This window comes from Balaenoptera acutorostrata, chromosome 17, assembly GCF_949987535.1.
Source record: "Balaenoptera acutorostrata chromosome 17, mBalAcu1.1, whole genome shotgun sequence".
NCBI classification, from domain to species: Eukaryota; Metazoa; Chordata; class Mammalia; order Artiodactyla; family Balaenopteridae; genus Balaenoptera; species Balaenoptera acutorostrata.
The window spans coordinates 3,796,071-3,811,372 of record NC_080080.1 but is presented as its reverse complement, the minus strand read 5'-3'; the positions used below and the strand labels follow the sequence as shown (position 1 = coordinate 3,811,372).

The 15,302-nt window shown below is 61.7% G+C and overlaps 1 protein-coding gene and 1 long non-coding RNA gene across 2 annotated transcripts in view; one reads left to right on the top strand and one right to left on the bottom strand.

The window, feature by feature from the left end:
* Window positions 1-6,303, bottom strand: part of KCNK9 (potassium two pore domain channel subfamily K member 9) — a 95,021-nt gene extending 88,718 nt beyond the window's left edge. Inside the window, exon 1 of the mRNA XM_007166910.2 lies at window positions 6,009-6,303. Within this exon, the coding sequence (XP_007166972.2) occupies window positions 6,009-6,291 (283 nt within the window). The 5' untranslated portion in view covers window positions 6,292-6,303. The remainder of the gene's footprint in view (window positions 1-6,008) is intronic.
* Window positions 6,099-12,855, top strand: LOC130705558 (uncharacterized). Its single transcript, XR_009005836.1, has 4 exons — window positions 6,099-6,237; window positions 9,587-11,053; window positions 12,447-12,535; window positions 12,685-12,855. It is a non-coding gene; the product is annotated as an uncharacterized LOC130705558 (long non-coding RNA).
* The last annotated feature ends 2,447 nt before the right edge of the window (window positions 12,856-15,302 follow it).

Sequence of the window (15,302 nt, the reverse complement as noted above, 5' to 3'; positions counted from 1 at the left end):
ACCTGGATCCCCTGCATTGGCAGGCGGATTCTTAACCACTGCGCCACCAGGGAATTCCAGGGTCCTTGCCTCCTAACTCCCTCCCAGAGCACTGCCAGGACCAGCGTTACATTCATCTCCTCCGGCATTTTCCCTGGTCCTCTGGCGCGGCTGGTGTGAAGGCAGTGCGGGGCTGCTCTGTGTTCTGACTCACAGGGGCAGGTGCCCAGGGCTGGACCACTCCACACACATCCCACTCCAGACTCACCTGCACTCTGGGTGCTGAGTTCCCTCTCCTTTCCTGGGCCTGGGCCCCCGAGTTCCACTTTCTAAATGGAAACCTTCTGGCCCCTCCTCAGGTGACCACCATAGAGGCTGGCCAGCCCTTTAAGAGAAGACCCCCCCCCAGTACACACACCCCCTTCCACATGGAAGCCCACAGATCAGAACTTCACACAATAACCTCAACATTCATCTAAGCACACACACTTCATCACATGTGAAGTGATGAGCTCCCTGTCACTAGAGGCGTTCAAGAAAAGGCTGGCTGATGAGGTAGGATCGCAGGTGCTGGTAATGTTCTGTTTCTTGATCTGAGTGCTGGTTGCATGGCAGAGTTTGTTTATCGGAATCACTGAGCAATACACTTGTGACATGTGCGCTTCTCCATACGAACATTCTACTCTCTTAAAAATTAAAAATTAAAAGTGACTGGGATCGGCTGACCATTTGGCAGGAAGGAGATGAGGCTGGAACAACTTGAAGATCCCCCGCCATCGAGGCATTAACACTCACTGAGCCCTGCCGGGGTGCCGTGCGCCTCCTCCTCACCACCGTGCACCCACCCTGACCCGTCCATGGGAGGAACCGGGTAACATCCCACTGACGAGGAAAGACGGAAAGACGAACGACGCATGGAGCTGAGTGAGTGCTCCGAGCAATGAGGAGTGAGTGAACGAGTAAGTGAACGACAGCGCGGAGGGAAGAACGGACGGATGCGCGGATGTGTGGAGCCTGACACACAGGTGCGGGGAGGGCTGGCTGAGGGGCAGAGTGGGGGATGGATGGGTGCAGGTGCGAACGCAGGTCCACAGGGGAAGAGATGTACACGGAAGCCTGGCTCACCTCCCGCTCTGACCTCCCTGGACTTAGCAGATGAAAGTCCAGGCCGTCCGGAAAGAGCAGGTGAAGGCAATAGGTGTCTGCACACGGGGTCTCAAGTGATCCCTGCCGTCTCAGAGCCCTCAGCGTGGTGTCTCATATGCCTCGGGAGAGCCGTCTCTCTCAGGTCACCCCGAGTCAAGGAACCCACCCCTTTGCCTCCCCCAGGACATCTATAAATAGTCCGTGCTTGCTGGAGGGCCAGGGCCACGTCGAGCAAGGCCAGGTCCGGGCAGGCCTGGGAGGAGGAGCTGAACACGGCACCTCATGCTCCTGCACCCGACCAGCTGCCATACTGAAAGTCACAAGGAGACCCCAGCCTTCCCGTCCAGCCCACCGTGTGCTGGGTGGCCGGGTCCTTCACTCGGGCCTGGCTGAGCAGGTTTCCTGAACCGTGAAGGTAAAAGGAGAAGCAGAAAGACACAGATGGAACATTCCACAGGCCCATCCCTGGCTCCTGGGTGGAATCCATCCTTGGAGCCTGCGGTAAGGAGATCCCGACTGCAGAGTTCCAGGCCCTCGGCCTCAGTGGGCACTGCCTTCTCTGGGCCTCAGTTTCCCCATCTGTAAAGTGGGGCAACACCTCCTCCCGCCTCGGGGGTGACGTGAGCGCATGTGCGTAGAAGTGGTGCTTCCATCCTCGGTCCTTCTGGAGGTGACCACTCTGTGTGGGGCTCTGTGCGGGCCCCGCCGGTGCCCGGAGGAGACACGGTTCCTCCAGGGGCAGAATAAATGGCACCAACAATGCTGGAGCTGGGAGGTGCGGAGGGCAGGGGGCACAGCTCGGGGGCAGTGAGGGGCAGAGGGCAAGCCGCGCCGTCCTGGAGGGCGAGGGCCCACCGGGATCCCCCAGCCCAGCCCCTGGGCTGTCTGCCGGCGGCTCGGGAAGGGTTAACTGAGTTTAGCTGTCCCCACGCTTCACGCTGGACTGCACCCAACTGTTTGGGTTTCCAGCTCCCCTCCTGCCTCAAGGCCAGGCCTTATCTTGTCATCTAGACGGTCCCCAGAGCCTCAGAGGCAGCACAGGCCAGGCAGGGGCTGGCACGCAGCGAGAGTGTAAACCGTGGATCGAAACCTGCACCCCAGCGCGCGAGAAGAGGACATGGGAGACGCTTTCCACTTGGTGAGAAGTCTCTTCAAGGTCCTGCGGATGAGCGAGAAAAGGGGGTGCCCCACCGCATGCTGGGGCGGGGGACCTTGAGCAGGGAGCCCGCAGGAGCGCAGAACCTTCTCGGACTGTGCCCCACCCCCTGCCAGGGACCCACCTCCTGAGCCGGGGCCCTCATCAGCCGGGCCCAAAGGGCCTGACGTCAGCCTGCTCCTCCTCCAAACAGCAGCACAAACAAAACCCAGGGCCCTTCTTTCCCTCCTTTCCCTGTGAGGCCCAGTTTTTAAATCGTCCTCTTAGATCCTCCAAATGAGATCTGAATTCTAAGCACAGCTTCCTCTTTAATGATCCTGAAGGTGGTAACTACTTGCAACACAGATGTTAGAGTCGAAAGAGAAGTGTCTGGAGATTCCCGCTGTTGTCAGAAGTAGTCGCTGATGGCGGGACACAATTTTGGCCTCAAGCGCCTCCTGTAGGAAGAGCCCCAGTGTGCTGGGGGTTCCTTCCCACCCAGGCCTTAGCCCTGAGCAGAGCAATTCAGAGCAGGCGCTCTACAGCCCCTGGCCGCCGGGACTCCTGACTGCCACCACTCCTACCAACAGCTCAGGGAGGCAGGTGGGAGGGTTTCCAACCCGCCTGCTAATCAGATGGGCACGGCAGGGGATGCAGAAGGAGTTTTCATCTTGAACATGATGGAGAGTTCCGAAGGCCTCGGGCTCGCCAAATTTAGAACGCAACAATACCATCTCCTGGGCAGCAGCTACAAGTGGCACAGACATCAGAAGCAGCGAGCGGGGACGGATGGCCCCCAGAACTGGAGCAGCGATGGGAGTGAATCTGCCTTCTTGGAGCCAGTGGGACCTGTGCTCATCCCGCCTTAGGACAAAGCTGTCTGTGCCTGGGCTCCCGGGAGAGCTGGGCGGCGGTCAGCGTGAGAGCCCGACAAAGCCTCTGACGGAAACGGCGGCCACAGATCCAAGGCAAAGTGGCAATTATATATGTTCTTAAGATCCCGTTCACCGAGTGCGCTACTAACTGCATCCGGGAAGCAGCGTCCACTAGCAGAGGGCGTGAGGGTGGTTCCTGCCCCACCTTGGAGACTCGAGCTCAAAGTTGAAGCACGCATGCTCAAGAAACCGCTCAAGGTTAGATTAAAAAGAAGAACGCCCGTGAAGATGCACCTGACTCATTAATATCACTGCCCGATAGGAGGAGGTTCCTTGGAGGGCCTGGCTTGGGGCTGGGTTTTGGTCTAGGCCTAGGAGCACCTTAATTTGCATTTATATTAAAAAAGAAGAAAACAAACAGAATTAACTAGAAAGGTGCTTGGTTTCCCGTAAATCTGAGCTCTTCAGAGCTCAACAGCTTCCTAGGGCAGAGTCCGAGGCTCAGCCGATGTGAAAATTCATGGATTCTCACCTACGAAGTGCACACAGCGCTGTACCAGGCGGCTGCAGGCACGAGGGATCCCACTGGCCCTTCAGAGTCACCCTGGCGGGAGGTTACCGTGTCACGCCCCTTCTACAGGTGGGGAAACAGGCTGGGAGTCAGCACACCACCCTCCCCTTCGTGGTCTTCCCATTTGACAGGACTCAGGTTCCAAGCCTGGTCAGCGGGCTCCAGGTTTGCATCTTTCCACCGCAGGGCAGCTGAGTTAGGACAGTCTTTTCTTCCTAGCCTTACACATATATTCCACCCTTTCTTTCTCGAAAATCAGCTGGAAACTCAACAAAAGTGAGGAATAAGTCGGCACAGTCACCAACTGCCCCTCCACATGCTTCACCTGGCCACCCTGCCTTGACCCTTTCTCTTTGGAGCCCTAACCGTCAGAGGCACATGCCCAGAACTGCCAATCAGGATCAATAAACGCAATCAATAAGAACCTTATCAGGTAAATGGAACATCTCTGGGTTTGATTTTAACTCCAACCGTCTCTTCAATGCTGCAGTTCAACTCTTGGGACCAGCCCAAGGTTTCCTGTGCTCATTTCACTACTGGTGGCCAGCCTGCTCGCAGATTTCATCTGATTTGGGTCTACATCACTCAAGGCACTTTAGGAAGTGATGAGTTCTTCCCCTCCCCAGGGGTGGTCAGTTTTGGAGGCATATCCCCGGCTCTCTGGCTCTCCCGCAAGCAGGCCCCTGCCCCGCAGGATGGACGCCCCGTGCATGTGTGTCATGGCCACAGCTCACACTGGAAGTGTAAAGAACAGAAACGATGGTTATGACTGGCTGGCCCTTTCAGGAGCTGGAAGCACAGGGTGGGAAAGGAAGGACTTTACTGTGTTTTGGCCCCTGGGCCAAGGGCGTGTGGCAAGAGGAGCAAAGCTGCTTCCACAGACAACAGAAGGACAATTTCCTCCTGAAAACATAAAAACCTACACCAATGAATTAAACATTTCAAACAAGATGACTCTCTAAAAACTCTTTTCAACCAAGAAGGAAAGACAAGCCGTCCTGTGCTGGCGCTTCCTGTTGCATATGGCACTGAGAAATCCTGTTTTTTCAGCACGCAGAGCTTTCCAGAGAAGGAAAAATATCAAGGGGAAAATCAGAGAAGGAGGTCCAGAGAAGTCAGGCAGGAGGGACGGAGAGAAGGATGGGGAAGAAGAGGCCTCTTCTCAGGGCACAGGGGCACAAAGAACTGGAGGGGAGCAAACTAGAGGTGGCCCCGAGCCAATACAGTGGCCCTGACAGGTCCAAGGAGGTGGCCATGAGAGGCCGGGTGCCACGCTGGGACAAGGTGCACACCACAGGGACACCACCCTGCCTCCTGCAGCCGTGGGGAGGGCAGCCCCAAACCCACTGGGATGAAGTGACCTGCTCTATTCCCCACAGGTCTCCAAGTATGATGGACTCAAGTTGCCCGAACCCCTTGGCCTCAGTGGGGGTCCTGCCCTAGGTGCCCACCAGAGGCTGCTTCACGGGCAGCACCTTTGGGCTCAGACCCCCAGAAATCCCCAGGGTGTACCAACTGGACTCTCTCCCCGGACCGGAGCTGAACTTCCCCGGCTTCTGGGCAATACGCACACGTGCCTTACCCACCGGCACAGCCTGGGGGTGGGCTGGTCCTGCCCCCCCCACGGGCCCTCCGCCGCGCTCCTAGAGCCTCTCACCAGGCTGCCACCGCCCCGCCCCCCCATCACCAAAGAGCAAACCCTCTCCTCCCAGGGGCCTGGCACGACCAGGTTCCAGCATGGAAGAAGAGGAGCCAGGAGGCAGGAAAACTGAAACCTGGGCTCGGAGAAGGCTGGAGGCTGGCGAGGGTCAGCGCCTGCCTCGCTCCGAGAGCCGTCCGCGGCCACCTGAGTCGGTCTCCGCGCCGCAGGTGCCAGGCCAGCCCTCTCCAACTCCCGGAGAGGTAGTAAGTGTAAGGCTTGGAGGCCCGCGCAGCCCAGCCCGCGCCGGGGCGGTGGGTGGGTGGGTGTCTGCTGTGGGATTATTCTTAGCGCTCCACTCTCTTCGCAAAAGTGGCGCCTCCGCCCTCCAGGCTCCGGCACGCTCGCTCCGGGCTCGCACGCCCGGCCCAGACACCGGCGCGGAGGAGAGCACCGGGTGGGGTCCGCGAGGGGTGAGACGGCGCGGAGGCGCAGGAGAGGCGGGGGCTCCCGGAGAGGAGGGGGCGCTGCGGGAGGGGCCCCGGCGACAGGCTGCGTTTAACCCTCGGCGCCCCGCACCCAGCCCTGCGCCGCGCGCTCAGCCGCCTCCCCGGACTCCTCCCGGGACGCGGGGAGCCGGGCGGCGGCGCGCCCAGCCCTTACCTATGGTGGTGATGACCGTGATGGCAAAGTAGAAGGAGCCGGCGAATTTCCACTGGACGCCAGCGCGGTGTGGCTCCGACTGCAGGATCACCAGCTCCAGCTGCCGGTAGTCCTCGCTGCTGATGTTGTACTTGCCCTTGATCCGGATCTCCTCGGCTTTGAGTTTTTCCTCCTCGCGCATCTCGTGGTCCGACTCGAGGGCGTCGAAGACGGCGGCGCCCACCAGCAGGTAGGTGAAGGTGCAGACGATGAGGGACAGAGTCCGCACGTTCTGCCTCTTCATGGCCGCCAGCAAGGAGCCGGCGCGGGGGGCATGTCCCGCAGGCTCGCAGCCGCGCGCGTCCCACTGCAGCGCCCGGCGGCCGCCGCCGCCTCCTCCGCCGCCGCCGCCGCCGCCTCCAAGTTGTAAGCGGCGGCGGCAGCAGCAGCAGCAGCAGCAGCAGCGGGGAGGCGGGGGGCGGGGAGGCTGGGGGGGCCCCCCTCCGCCGGGGCCGCCACAGCCGCCGCCACCGCGAGGCGGCTGGCGGGGCAGGGGCGGCGCGGGCCCGGGCTCCGGCGAGAAGGCGGACAGGCACAGGAGGCTGCTCGAGCGCCGGGGCCAGGCGTCCGGGAGCCCCGACACCCTGCGCCAGACCCGGCCGAAACAGCCCGCCCCACTGCGCAGGGCCATGCACGGCGGCCCCGCCGGGCACCGCGCGGGCCTCGCTGCCCTCCGCACCCCGCCCCCAGCTCCCGCCGGAAAAGCAGGGGCGGGAGCGGGAGCCGGAGCGCGGCCGCCGGGGCCCGCGCCCCTCCGGGTCCGGCTCCGGGGAGGCGGCGCCCAGCTAGGAGACCACAGGTCCGCCCGCGCCCCGCGGGACCTCCTGCCCCTTTTACCCCTCCGCGTTCCCCTTCGAGGGGGGGTGAAAAAGTTTGCGAAGTGGCGGCGTCTCCGGAGTCCCCAGCGAGCGGGGAGGGGGCCGAGCAGGTGCAGCGGTTGGGGCGGCCGGGTGCCCGAAGGTCCGAGCGCGCTGCGTCCACCCGGGCGAGCCGGGACGCGGCGGGGTCCCAGCCAGGCGTCGGCCGGTCCACGAAGTTTGCTCGGCTCAGCCCCCGAGGCGCGGGAGCGGGGCGCGGCCCCCGGGTGGCAGGGCCCGCGGCGGAGCGGCCTCGGGGGCGGCCGGGGAACGGCGCGGCGGCGGTCGCCCAGCCCGCTCCTCCGGGGGCGGCGGGCGCGGCGGAGGCGGTGGCGGGAGGGGTCCCGCGGGCCTCGCGGAGATGCGGGGTGGGCGCGGGCGCATGAGCCGCGCGGGGGTCGGGGCCCTCCGGCGTCCGGGCGTCCGGGGAGGCGGCCGCAGCGCCGCTCTGCCTGGAGCGCTGCGTGCGTGCGCGCCGGAGGGAGCCCGAGTGTGTGTGCGTGTGTCTGTGCGTATGTGTGCCTGTGTGTGTGTATATGTGTGTGTGTGTGTGTATGTGTGTATGCGCGCGCGGACGCGCGCCTGTGCGCGCGGGCGTGCGTGTGTGTGTGTGTGCGCGCGCGCGCGCGCGGCAGCCCTGCTCCAGCGGGAGGGCCACGGGGGGCGGGGGCCGGGCTAAGCCGAGGCCCGGCCTCCCTCCTTCCCTCCCTCCTTCCCTCCCTCCCGCAGCCTCCCGGACGCGCCACCTCCCGCCTGGTCACCAGCCAGCTGGAGAGGCTGCCGCGGCGGCTCCCGCTGCAGACCGAACGCGGCGCAGGGCGCACGCGAAGAGAGCTCGGGAGGGGCGGCCGGTGCAGCCGGGGAGGGGGCGGAGGCGGGCCGAGGACTGGGTGTCGCCCGAGAGGGGGTGGGGGGCGGAGCCACCAGCAGGTTTTGGCGGGGGATGGGAGGATAAATGAGGCTGCTTGGGCCGTTCTAGGCCAGCTCCCCGAGAGCACATGCAACCACGAGAGGCGGAGAGTTTGAGGGACCCGGGGTTGGGAGAAGAAACGGGATGCAGCCCAGCCGGAGAAGGCAGACAGGCAGCTTAAGGGGAGAGGGGAAATCCGGCGGAGGGTGGGAGCACGAGGGGAGGGTCGGTGGGCTCCCGGGAGCGCGGCGGCTCACGCGGCTCCCCCGGGGTCAGCCACCTGGCCCGGGCGCGGGTGCGTGTCATTGGCCTGGGGCACCTCCTCGTCGCGTGCTGGGGTCCCAAGGGCCGCGTCAGACCCGGAGAGCATCGCCGGCCGGTTGGCCCAGCACCGGCCGACCTGAGCCATTCCCAGGGAGAGCGCTGAGGATGGCAGGAGCCGCCACTCTTGGGATCGGGGCCGCTGGGGAGGACGCCGCATTCCCCTTTCCCTGTCTGCTTCCTGTTGCTTTTCCGAGAAACACTCCTTGGTCCCCCGAGGTTGGGCGCGGGGTGCACCCAGAACTCAACCCTGACCCTCCCCCCTGCTCCCCGCACCGCGCGACGGCGCCTCTCGGGACCAGCCTGGGGAGGAAACCCGAGGCTCGGCCTGGGCGTAGCTACTCCCTGAGTCCAGAGAGGGGTCCTCGCTCGGCTTTACCCCCTTTCTATTTCAGCCTCCTTTGCCCTCTTCCCCCCATCTCCCTTCAGGTCGTCGAGGGGGTTTCCCTCAACCACCGGCCCCTTTAATTGCCTCTTGAGCAATGGAGCCCGAAAGCGGCAAGCGCAAGTGGCGGAGACCCCCGAGCTCCACTTCCCTGGGTCAGGCGATCTCCCTTGGACCCCAGCCAAGAAAGAGATGGAGACTTGGGGAAAGGGGCGCCCCACCCCGGCGGCGGGCTGAAAAACGGGGCAGAGGCTAGCCATGGGCTATGAGGGGTAGGCCAGGGAATTACACTCAACCCTCGCGCAGCTCGCTCCGGGAGCCCTGACCCCTCTGCGTCGCCCCCTCGGGCCGTGCTTGGGCTCCCCGCCCACGGGACTCTGTCTGGGTCGAGCGAGTCTAGGGACCCACGGAGGCTCCCCGGCGGGGATGCTCTCCATCACATTTTGGGGACTCGCGGGTGCTTGCGCCCCGGGCGCACCAGGGAAGGGGGCGCCCGCTGTGGGCGACGTCTGGGCCGCCCGGTCTCCACTGGGTCTGAGCTCGCCCGCGGGGGCGGGGAGCCCCACCCCTAGCAGGCGCTCTCCTCAGAATTCATTTTGGAAACCGAGGCCCCCGCGCTCGGCGAATGAGCCTGGCCGCCCGGTGAGTCACCGCGAGCGGGCGACAAGGATTCCCAGCAGCTGGTAATTAATTGCGCCGTGGCTCGGCCCACGACGGAACCCCAGTCGGGCCTCCCGCCGCCCTGCAGCGGCGCCACCCCTGAGTCACAGCCGTCGGGCCTACGCCGTCCGGAAGCAGCCTGCCCGCCTGGACGCCACCAGGGGGCACTGGACTCCGACCCACAGGTCGCCCCGCTTTGAGTCAACCCCTCGTAGGGAAGTCCAAGCTGTCCCCGCTGGCAGGTGCGGGAGCGGGGGATGGGGTGCGCTCCACCCACAGATTCCAAGCTTTGTAGGGAGCCACTTTTATTCAGTTTACATACAACCTTTCAGGAAAACGGAGCCGCTTTGTGTGAGTATTGGAAGGGACCTCAGAGATAAACTAGTCCAAACCGCTTGTTTTACAGATGGGAACACTTCCAACCGGAGAGGATCACGTGCCCAGGGACACAGGCAATTTGGATCCAGAACCAGCACTGAACCTCCTCCTGGCTTCTGTCCTGCGTTCCTTCAAGGACCCAGCTGCCTTCTGACCCCAAGTTCACAGTGCCACGAATAGCCACAGACCACTCCCAAACGCCGGTTCTTCCTTTACTTCCCCCCCCCCCCCCAGTATGGCCTTTGGACTCAAGAGAAACAAGCCTGGGAGCCGGGCCTCTGGAGGGTTCTTGGTCGGGGAGGGGGGTAAAAGGAGGGTTTCCTGGTCTGTCCATCCAGCACCCACACTCCTCTCCTCACCCTACACTCTCCTTCCATGGTCTTGACCTGCAGCTGGAAGTGAACTCCTTGAAGCAGAGCCTGGGTCTTGACATCTTCCCTGTGTCCCCAGCACTCATCCCCAAGGCAGGTGCTCAGCTAGCACTGTGGGTTGCTGCCGCATGACAGTCCAGAAAGCGGTTAGGCTGGTGGCAGTGTGTCTGGGGAGACCACCTCCCTCTCTGCCCCTGTGGTCTGGGAGCACCAACTCCAGCTCAGGCTAGAGGTGGATTCAGAGCTCAGGTGTGGCCAATCAGAGCCAGGTTCCCCCAGCCACGGTGATTGGCTGGGCGTGGCTCACCTCTCAACCAATGAGAACCCTGGGAAAGCATTTCTTTGAGGAGGCGTGGGAGGGAGGCAGGTACTGAGGCTGCAGGCCACTCCCCTACAGGGAGCAAATACATTCACTTTTTGGTTTAGGCCGCTGTGAGTTGGTTCCAAGCAGACCGGTGCTGCTGGTGCCTGTGAGCTGGCAGCCTGTCTGTGCTCCTCCAGTGATCTGTCCCTGGGCCTACCTGGACCTCAGTGTCTTCTTTAGCAAAAACAGATGTATCTGATAATAGAGAACATCATGGTTTTATAACGCTATCTACCACCTAGTTGTTTGCTAGTTTCTTTACACACAGTGGGCGTGTCCGTAGCCCCTGGGGCTAAGAATCACTACCCTGTGTTACCCAGAGAGGCCGACCAGCTTATTCGGGCCCCTCAGTGAGTCAGAGTGGACCTCACTCCCAGTCTAGTGCTGCTTCTACATCAGCGCTATGTGTCTGTGAAAGACTCAGCTGCGGGCGGGAAGCAGGGAGGTACCGTGCTCCAGGCCAGCTACCCAGTGCAGCACATCACACCTCCGTGCCTTTGCTCATGCTGTTCCCTCTGCCTATATACCTTTCCCTGTCCTCTTCAGGCTTCCGTCTCCTCATCTTTCAAGATTCAGCTCTGGCAGCATCTCCTCCAGAAGCTTCCCCTGTCCCCAGCCTGGATGAGGCGCCTGTGTCCCTGCACATACTTCTATCCTGTGACCCCTTTGGTGCCAGTCACACCTCCCCTGCCAGACTGTGAGCTACTTGAGGGCAGGGGCCATGCCGGCCTCAACTTGGTCATGCAGGACCTGCCACACAGTAGGTGCACAATAAATGTTTGTTAAAAACTAAAGAGCAGAGTTGAGTTCACGTGCCAGTGTGTCTGAAGTCATCACCCCAAGTGAGATCTCTCAAGAGGTAGATGCAGAAGAGTGAGAGAAAAAAAAAATTAGCTGTGCAGATGGCAAAGGTGGTTGCCTGCCAGGACCCCGAGAGTCTCTGAGGTTTAGGCCTTGACTCTGATGTCCCTGGGGGTCCAACACAATGAAGAAGGAGGAGAAAGAACATGAAACGCAGAGGTGGAAGAGAGGGCAGAAAGCAACAAGAGCTCAGACAGTGGAAGGAGTGAGGAGTGAGCCTGGAGAGGGAGTGGGTCCAAGGGTGAGCTCACCAATATTGACACACAGGCTGCCTTCCCTTGGCCTGGGCCCACGGCAGACATTGCTAATCAACCCCAGCCCTGTCTTTGGTCGAGATCTGTTACAGCCTGAGAATCTTGAACACAGGGGTCCACACAGGGCTCATCCTGGGCTCAATGCTCACCTGTTTCCTTTCAAGGCCATCACCAATCTGGCCCCAGCTGAGATGGCAAAGAAGTGTTTACACCCATCGTGAGAGGACGTAGGGAGCCGTGAGCAAGTGGCACCGTGATGGTGGTGTATGGTGCCCTGGTGGGCCGGTCCTGAGTGAGCCTTTCTTGAGCACCTGCTGGGTGTTCAGCCTGAGCTGGGCATTGAGCACTCATGATGACTCTGTGAGGCCATCGTCATCCCCTTGGCCGGAGATGAAGCCAAGGCTCTAAGCTTAGGACAGTGACCATGACTGCAGATCCTTCGTGGGGTGGGGTGGGAGCTGGGGGGCTGCATCCTTCTCTCCAGGCACAGGCAACCAGGCTAGGCCAGTGTGATGGCGAAAAGGCTGAGAAGGAAAGGGAGAGTCAGCCCAGCCCCTGGTACACAGGAGGTGCTAAAAGTTGTTTCATTGCCTCCGTGATTGAATCCCAAATATGCTAAGGCTGGTCCCAGGGCTGATGTGGTGAGAGTCGGGGGAGGGAAGCAGGAAAATGGCCCAGGGCTTCCAAGACACAAGAGGCAGAGCCAATGCCAGAAAAGGGAAACTGAGGCCGGCCAGGCTTAGTCTGCCCAGAGGGTTCCAGAATGTCATGTCAGGGGCAGGGGAAGTAGTTCATAGGGTGGACAGTCAGAGCCTGTGACCTGGGGCTGCTGGACCTCCAGCTGCCCCCAAAGTCCATCAACAGGTGATGTGAGGACACAAAGCCCCAGATGGGTGGGCCTCCTCCCTGAGATGTGAAGCCCAAGGGGGGTCTTACTTGGAATTTCTGAGCCCCAGAGTTCTCCTTGTGCGGTGATGTCTCCAATTGTGACCACGTGGGCAAAGACGCCTGGGAGATTCACACTCTAAACTGTTGCAGGAACGATCGGTGTGCAGATTCGAGGCTCAGGGAGGATCCGATCTGCCCCCGGAGTTAGAGGACTCAAGAGTGGGAAGTTCATCTAGCATGTGAGGAGCCAGCCAGCCCTCTCTGGGACTCAGGGTGACATGCGAACGAGGGCAGAGGCAAGGCCAGGGGCCCCGCCTTCGAGCCAAGGGCGGCCCCCAACCCCCCCCACCCCCGACACACACACACACAAGCCCTTGATTTACTGCAGGAAATATGATTAGTGGATTTCAGGCTTCTTGAGGCAGCCTGAACCCCTGCCCAGCTCCACACCTGGTCCATAAATAGCTCCATCGTGTTCCCCACGGAGCCCCAGTGCGGCCAGGATCAATCAGGCCATCGGCAGAGGCTTCACCAGCTGACAGCTCCTGAGGGGGGCTGCTGGAGGGGCACGAACCCTGTGCCCACCAGGAGGGTCTCATTAACCGAGGCCAGAGCGGCAGGGCCAACCCCTGAGGGAGGCTGTTCGAAAGCCAGGCCCAGGAGATGGGAGGGCAGCACGTCTACACCCCCAGCGGGACTCCTGGGCCGTGGGGAGGGCACCCTGTCCCCAGCCTCCGCTTCTGGGTACGCGGGGCTTGGCAGAGCAGAGGCTCCTGGGCAGTTGCTGACTAGATTAATGAAATGGATTCAAGAACGACATACCGGTGGCCAGGAAATGGCATTGGTGACCTTTCTCTCAGTCACCTCCTCATCACCACCCAGTACGTAAAATAATTAGGCGCCCATAGAGAGGGGACATTTGTTGAACCCAGCTCTTCTCCTTTGTAATACTAATGCTGATGTAAATAAGAATAATTAAAAATAAAAAATCTTCCGCTCTTGAAAACAAACAATAGCTTATGGAAAACGCTCTAAACGCGGGACGTGGGGAAGCTTGCACTCGGGAGTGAGACGGGCTGACCCGCGGTTGTTGATGCGGCTGTGGACAGAAACGCCTGGAAGTTGTCCAGCACGGGCGCGGGGCAGAGCCGGGGCGCGGGGGCTGCTCTGCGGACCCCCCCCCCCCACCCCCCCGCCCGAAGCAGCGTGTCCCTAAAGCGCACACGGGCTGTGAGCAGGCTCTCCATCACCAGCAGATCAGTTCTCCCAGACGGACCCCGACTGGCACTCGGGCTGTGGGATAAGTACCGGCTTCTGAGTCAGGCGGCCGGGATCCAAATCCCAAGCTTGTCGTTTCCACCCGGCGTGACCGTGGGCGAGTGGGCGACCCGCTCCGTGCCCCTGCCCCCCACCCCACCGGTTGGCTGGCAAGGGCAGAAGAGGGCTCTCCGTCCATCCGGATGAAGCGCGGGGAGGCGTCTGCGGCTCCCGGGCGGAGGCCTGGCCCGCACGCGGTGCGGGAGCTCGTCCCGCCCGCCCCGCGGAGGACACGCTGCCCTCCTCCCCCCACCTCCCCGGCCGGGAGCCAGCTTCGTCCGGTTGGGAGCTAACTTTAGTCCGGTCACGTGGCGCCATCGTTGTCCCTGTGCCGAGAGTTTACAGATCCCCGCGGAAGGTGTTTAAATATTTTTCCTTTTCAGAAGCCTGGTTCTCGCCTCTGCCATTTTCACCGTTGTGTGGCAGAAGGTATTTTTGCAAACGCACCCGAGGTGGCAGCGATTTCGCAGCGAGACACGGCATCCCTGTACACACTGCTGCTATTTTGGGGGCCCGCAGGTGTATCGTTTGTATCATCACGGGCCTGTCACCTCCCAGGGGGAGGGAAGAGAGGGTGCGGTGCTTCCAGAGGCTCCTCTTCCACGGGAGCCTTCCCCTGGAAGCCCTCCTGGCCCAGGTGGGGTCTGGGCGTGGCCCACGTGCCCCGGTGCGAACAGCCCGTCCTCTGCTCTGTTGCTCCATCCCCGGCTCCGGTCCAGGCCTCGAGATTCCTAGGACAGGGCCTGTCCGATCTGTCTGTGTCCCCAGCACAGAGTAGGGATCAGGAAACATCCACTGAGTTGATGGGAGCTCTGCAAGGGTCTGGGGCTTGAGAGAGGCTTTCTCTGCCCCTGAGCTGCTCTCTGCCCCAACATCACCTGCCGGGCTCGGGGCCACCGTGCCAGGCAGGGGCTGGGAGTTTGTGACACAAGATAGATGGGAGATGGCCATGGCAGGTCTGGAGCTGGAGACCCGTGAGTCACGGGGGCTGTGGGAGCCCAGACCAGCCTAGACTGCGGGACCCCAAAGGGCTTCCTCCTGGCCAGTCCCCAGGCCGTGGGATGGGCTGATCCCAGCTCTCTGGTTGCTATGGACGTGAAGCAGGCACAACTACACTCTGAGGATGCACACATCGTGGGGCCCCATCCAGGGTTTAAGTCTCTTCCCACAGGGCCAGAAGGTACACTGGCAATTAGGTCTCCTTCCTCGTTTGATGAATAAGGAGACCGCAGCCCGGAGAAGTCCAGGGACTTATGCGAGGTCACAGAGTCACCATTGTCTGCAGAGCTGGGACACCATCCACCTCCCAGGCCCCTAAGCCCAGGTCCAGGGCCTCCCAGAGGGTCTCCAGGGAGTCCACATAGCTTGGCAATCCAGCCCTTGCCTCGAGGAGTATTGGGGAGCCAGCAGCAAGGTCTCTGCTGTCACGGAGCAATCGTCCTGCTGGGAAAGTGAACAGCAAACCAGTTAACCATCAGGGAAAAGCCAGAGACAGGTGATTGCAGGAAGATGAGAAACACGGGATGGTGAAAAGTGTACTGGGCAGAGAGAGATTTGAGGTGCAGTGGTCAGGGATGGCCACCCCGTGGAGATGACACTGGAACTGAGACTTGAATGACGACATGTTTGGACCCAGGAAAGGGTGTCTAAGCAGAGGGAACAGCCTGTGCAAGGGCCCTGGGGCCAGGG